Source organism: Corvus brachyrhynchos, unplaced genomic scaffold, assembly GCF_000691975.1.
Source record: "Corvus brachyrhynchos isolate BGI_N302 unplaced genomic scaffold, ASM69197v1 scaffold10, whole genome shotgun sequence".
Classification (NCBI taxonomy): Eukaryota; Metazoa; Chordata; class Aves; order Passeriformes; family Corvidae; genus Corvus; species Corvus brachyrhynchos.
In genome coordinates this window covers 10,451,117-10,457,303 of record NW_008236180.1, presented here as the reverse complement: position 1 = coordinate 10,457,303, position 6,187 = coordinate 10,451,117, and the positions used below count along the sequence as shown (strand labels likewise).

Here is a 6,187-nt window from a genome sequence, read left to right as displayed (position 1 = left end):
CCGAGCGGACCAGCCCCCTGCTCGCCTCGGGCTCTGGCTGCGTGTCCGGGTACCACCGGGCTCAGTGCATCTTGTGGGGTCGGTGAAGGGGCCTGGAGGAGAACTACTCAGAACTGCCCAAGAGAACTATGGGACAGGTCTAAAATAAGGAAGGTTGTGCTGAGCTATGTCAAAAAATGTTATTTCTGGAGCAGGCATTTCACTGGCATCATTCCTTTAACCTTCCACATCCCCATTTGTTGCTCTTCTTCCAGTGATCCCCTGTGTTGTATCTCAGTGGAGTGCCTGGAGTGGCTGCGCAGAGCCTTGTAAGACAACCCATCGTGTCCGGATGAGGCACATCATTCAGGAGCCCAGGAACGGGGGAGAAGCATGTCCTGCTCTGGAGGAGAGGGCTGGCTGTGTAGAGTACTGGACTCGGCAAGGAGCAGAGTGCCAACAGTCCCTGAGTAAGTCCATTGAAAAGTGTCTGGGTAGTTGTGGGGAGGACTCTGGTTTGGGTCAGCAGAGCTGATTTTTACTCTGTTTGAAGAATTGTTTTTAGACACCGGGATGTTTGCCATGGGCCTGCCTGGGCTAATTGAGAACTGAGCTCTTCATGCAAGGGCTTAGACACATCCTTCCCAGGACAGTGTTGGAAGTGGTACCTGCTATTTACTGTGATCCACTGTGTCTCAAAAGTGAGATGTTACAGGTCTGCTGTGTTCTCACTTATACAAGTGTAAATCTCTGAAAATTTTGGTAAGATTGGCAGATTTATGTCTGTTTAAAACTTCTGTAAGTGGGTGTTGAACACTTTTTTTTTCATTTTTATATATGTATTTTTTTATTTTATGAGTTATCTGCAAAAAGTCACAAAAGAGCAATACCTCTCAAGGCCGAGATATGCCTTCTCTGCACCGGAGCAGAGTGCAGGCAAGGGAGACCTCCAGATGGTTTCTGGAGAAAAAGCCTGGGTTTAGTTTGTTCAAATCAGATTTTCATGGAACACCTTTATGATTCTTTTAGAAGAGTTGCTTGTCATTTTGGTTGGTATTTTGGGGTCAAAATCTGTCCAGTCTGGATTACAGCTGCAAGTGACTTCTTCAAACCTGTTGAGAGCTGGCATTAAGTGAATATTGCCTCCCCCTGTCTTTGGCTGTTCCTGTAAGTAGGCTTACTCTGCTCAGGCAAAAATCTGTCAGTTATACAGATTCTCTTCTGAGTGGAATGGTTGACAGTGATGGATAATATGAAAATACAAACTTAGAATTGTTTTTGTTGCCTGTTAAAACCCTATGACATTAAAAGCTCATCTTTTCTGTTTTGCAGACATAAAGAGCCTTAGAGCAGCATTGCCACTGATGCTCTGTACCCTTTCTCTTTGGTATACACAGTCCCGGCATTAATAACTACAGGAGGGTTTGGAAAAGCGAGGAAGAAAAGAGCTGCAGCTGATGCCAGTGAAAGGGCAGGGTAAGTTGGAGGCTCAGCTCAGGGACTCAGCCATATGCCACCCACAGAGTCTCTCTGGTTGCAGGAGGGAGATCATCACAAGGAAAACCTTTACAGACCAAATCTTAGCTCCTGTCACAACCTGCTCTATGAAACCTATTCTGAGAGGAGATGATAGAGGAAGTGTGGCTCAGCAAGTGGGTACCAGACTTGGAATTAGATTAGTCAAATGCTTGACCAGTCTGTGTCCCTACTGGTAAAAACAGATGCCAGTCATACCTGATATTTTTTATATGTTAGCTGAAAGCATCAGCAGAATAGTTTTATTCCCTATTTAACCTTGTCAAAATGCAGGTACGCCACGTGTTCTGCTTTTAATGACCTTGGATGGGGGGATTGTTTGGTTTGGTTTGGTTTTTCTTAGTTAGTGATCTGTGGTCTCACAGGTGAGTGTGGCTCTGGCAGCCCCATGCAGGACCTCCCCTGGTTTTTGAGCTGACCCGCCATTGTTCGGTTGGCAGGTACTGTGTGGAGTTCCAGCTCGTGGCCATCACGCCGGGCTGCCTGCACAGCCACCACTCATACACTCGCTGGATGCATTACCTCAGGGAGGGCCACACCATCTGCGTGGAGTGTCAGCACCCGGCTCTGCACTCCCCGAGTCAGCATTGCTATGGCGATGGCACCGGCAGCCAAAAGTAAGAGTTTTAGCTCTTGTTTCCGTGTTGAATTTTTCATTCTTCTCCCTTGTTCCGCTTGTTTCAGGGTCGCAGTGCACTGCATGCAGCTCTCTGGAGCACTCTATGTATACTAACTGCTTCTTGTTGTGTACCATGAGTTTCTTGCAGAATTGAAATGATGTGGTGAAGCTCATGTAATAAACCAGGGGCAGAGCCAGGAGTGCATGTGGGAATACCTGCACTCAGTCTGCTGAATCTCACTCACTTTAGGGTGGCACAGTTGTGGAGTGTAAAGACACTCCAGCCTTAGTTCTAAGGTTAACAGTCCTGTCAGATGTCAAATAAAGCCAATTCTATTTCTTATTTTTTAGCACTGGGGATTTTGTTTCTACGGGTGACCCTCTATGAGTACTTCTGGTGAGTGGTAGCTGGCTTAGGAACTTGGGGTATGTGCTGGCATCTGAGGTGAGGTGGAGGTACTGTTAAGTCTCTGCACATTCAGCGTCCTTACCCTTGAGAACTGAAGAAGTTTTGGGGTGATAGATGGGGACCACCCAGGTTGTACAAGTTAGGTAAGCTCTGGCAGGGATGAAGGATGGCTTGAAGCTGGGAAACACATCTGGGGCAGAGCCAGCAACAGAGAAGTCCTGGCTCCCAAACTCTGATGGTCGCTGGAGTCACAGTCCAGCACTGCCTAATCCTGGTACCTCCTAATCCCATTGTTTGCTTACTAAAGGCACCTCTGAAACTGACTGGCAGCCCTGCCTGAGAAAATCATTGCCCATCAGTGTTGGGCAGGAGTATGTTTCAAACTTATGTAAAGGTTGAAATAAGCATGTTTGTTAGAACTAGGAATTCTAAAGTGGGATTGTCAAGCCTCAAGCACACAATGTTGCGCTGCCAAAACTGCCAGTGATGGCCTTTGTGTGCAGGATTTTTCTCAGTCTTTCAGGAAGAGGAAGTTACAATAGAGTTTTTTCCTTTCTTCCTCAGTTTGTTATGTAAGCTTTTAGATAAGGAAGTAGAAAATCTTAACTGCTGTGGCCAAGAGTAGCTCTTACCTGCATTCAACATGTAAGTTATTATAAAAGCTTACAGTAATGTTATTTTAATAAAACTCTGTAGCCAGCCAGGAGCATCAGATGAAGTGAAATAAAAGATATATTCAGGAATTCATTTCCTCATTGGGCTGCAAAAAGAGGGGATAATGTCATCCACCTGATCTGTTGAAGAGCAGTGTATGTGGAATGGAAGCTCCAAAAAAAAGAGCACTGTATCCTGTGGGAATGATCCTCAGATGCTGGCAGGCTGAAGACTGGAGAGAGGCAGCAATAATGGAGTTGGGGTGAGTGGTTCCCTGAAATCAGGACTCAGCCCACATCTCAGCAGATATCTTAAGTCCATCCCAACTGAGCAGAGCCTAGAAATTGTTCCCAGAGTCCTGCTGTAAGATGAGCTGGTGGGTCCATGTTGTTACAGACCTGTGAGAGCCAGCAGGGAAGCCAGCTACTTGAGAGCTCACATGTTTAAGGAGTAAAGGTAAGGCTGCCGCCCAGAGTTTTGGAGGGTGTGGAATTGCTCTGTGCACAGCCAGCTTTGTCTGAATCCTCCCTGTGCAGATTCTGGTATTTTGAAATGACCCCAAGGCAAGAGGAAAATATAGCAAGCCTTTTCCAACCATGTGTGATGCATGAATCGCAGCTCTCAAGCATGACACCTCATTAAGCCAAGGGCAGGCATATCTGGAGCAGAGCAATAATTCCAGTTTCTGCAGAACTATAAACCAAGCAGAAGTTAGGGGTCTTTGGGCTATCTGTGGGCAGCTCTCTGCATAGGACAAGAGTTGATCCAGTTGTGGTAGCTGTGCTTCTCCAACGGTCAGGGCTGGGAGATACCGATGTGAGGAATTCCCTTAAACCACTGAATGGTAAAATCTGGGAAGGGGCACAGTGCTACAGAAAAATGTCTGTTCCTGTCACTGTTAGGTTTTACTTCACATTGGTACAACCTGTGGGCCTCACTGTGGCTGCTGCTGCTGCTGCTTTACAGTGGTAGAGAGGCAGAACTGGGCCCATGGAGTGAAAATGGATGTTCTCAGACTAAATGGGATTTACTGGGTGATTTAAGCCCTATTGTACCTCGTGGTGACTGCCCTGCAGTGGAGGTGCAGCTCATTTTCTCTCACCTTCTCCCTGTAATGACTGTGTTTCAGGAATCAGCTGTTGCACTGGCAGGCAGTGGGGAACCATCGATGCAAGGGAACCTGGAGGAGAATTCGCCAGCTGGACACTTGTTCCTGCCCTTCTGTTCACAGCTTCTTGTTCATCTGACTTCTCCTGGCAGTCCCAGCAAGCCCCAGTGTGCGGCAGCAGCAGGAGCCAAAGCAATGACTTCTCCATGCTGGAGGCTTTGCTTTCACTGCCTTTTCAGAGGTTGCTGGCTGTACAGGGGCACCTGGAATCCTCTCTCTCTCTGTGTGCTCCTCAATTTCCAAAGAAATCAGGCTGGCTGGGAAGTGCTGATCTCTTTTTTCCCTGAGAGAATCTTGTCTGACCTTGATGACTTCTTGCAAATTCCCCCTTTTTTGAAAGGAGTGAGAATTTACCAAATAACAAATCAGACAAAAAAGGCCATAAGAACTCAGGTTTAATTATTCTTTTTCTAAAGTCTCAATGAGGAATCAACAATGCAGAGTAAATTAACTCAAGTGCCTTCTTTTTGTGGCAACAGCACTTTGTGGATACTTCCTGCTCATGCTTGTGTATCTGTTCCTTCTATTTTCACCCTCCCTGGTCTCATAATTTCATTTGGCCCTCAGTCTTACAGAGGGTTGATCTTGTGCTGCTGAGGTAATGACAGAACTTGGAAATGTGTTTGTCAAATCTGAGGATAGGAGGTACCAGGGACAAACTGGCCCTTGGAATTCAGGTTCAAGGAACATCCCTGAGTTGGTCCAAAATGCAATACAGTCCTTGGGCTCTAAATAGGAAGTCAGCTCAGCTGTGCCAGGAGGGCTGACTATAGCCTTGTGTTTTTGACTGGGAAATACTTGAAATATTTTCCTTATATTCTGCTGATTAGTATTCATACATTTCTATAAATGAAAATAAAGGAGACTGGAGACCTTCTCCCAATGTCTGTCTGTTTGATTAATCTGTGTGGTGCCATCTCTTTAGCTTCTTAACCTGTCTAATTTGTTCCAGACAGGAACTTGCTGCAGGGTGAGGTCAAGGTCATTGCATTTGTCATGCCCAGGTGAGTGGCCAGGGCTGGCTCCAGCAGAAGAGTGTTAATGCTCGGCCCCACCTCTAGTCTGGAATCGGATCACAAACCCCTCTAATAACCATGCTGAAGGTCTTGCATGGAGACATCAAGGGGCACTGTGGGTTTGTGCTGCAGATGCTGAGGTGTGTGGTGGGCCATGAGAGCTCTGGAAGCGCCTGATGCCTTTGGCCAGTGCAGTAGGGATTTGAGAGCAAGGGTCTGCTTCTCATGGTGTGTTACAAGCTGTCTGTGAATTAAAGACTCACAGGGGTTGATAGCATCCCAGAGTAGGAAAATTTTAAGGAAAAAACAAAAGGTCTTCACTGTTACGTTACTTCATTGTGTAACATAACCTGTCACTAACTTGTGGCCTGCTCAAGAACACTTGCAGGTGTGTGAGCGAAGGGGTGTGATCCCCAGAGATGGGTTGGGAATAAATCACTGGAGGATGTAATTTTGGTTTTTGCAATGAGGATCTCTGTCAAGCTGAAAGCCAGTTTCGTTTCTTGGTGGTCTTTAATCAGAGTAGCATTTTGTCACTGGAAGGTTTTCTTTGTCCTGCAGAAGACCCTTATTGAGCCACCGGATCCTAAAGAGGCAGGTGGTCATTTCAGGAGCAGAATGGAGGCAGATACTGGAAGAGTTTTTCATTTTCAAAATCTACCCAAACTGTTGATCATGGGAAACCCTGCTTTTACCACATTCTTTCAGAATTGAGTACTGAAGCTATAAAGGGTGCAGTTTTTTTGTAGTAGTTTTTAAAAAACTAAAGTCTTCCACAAGGGTTTTTTTCTTGCTGCTGCCTCATC

The 6,187-nt window shown here is 46.2% G+C and overlaps 1 protein-coding gene across 2 annotated transcripts in view; it reads left to right on the top strand.

Moving 5' to 3' along the window:
• The window catches only part of LOC103618257 (somatomedin-B and thrombospondin type-1 domain-containing protein-like), a 12,089-nt gene extending 6,847 nt beyond the window's left edge, over positions 1–5,242 (top strand). Inside the window, exons 2-5 of one of the 2 annotated variants that reach the window (XM_008636645.2) lie at positions 255–449; positions 1,377–1,455; positions 1,956–2,132; positions 4,327–5,242. In XM_008636645.2, the coding sequence (XP_008634867.2) occupies positions 255–449; positions 1,377–1,455; positions 1,956–2,132; positions 4,327–4,444 (569 nt within the window). In that variant the 3' untranslated portion in view covers positions 4,445–5,242. Of the gene's footprint in view, positions 1–254; positions 450–1,311; positions 1,456–1,955; positions 2,133–4,326 lie in introns of those variants that run through there. The other variant, XR_001862298.1, reaches the window with a different exon arrangement.
• Positions 5,243–6,187: the final 945 nt, after the last annotated feature.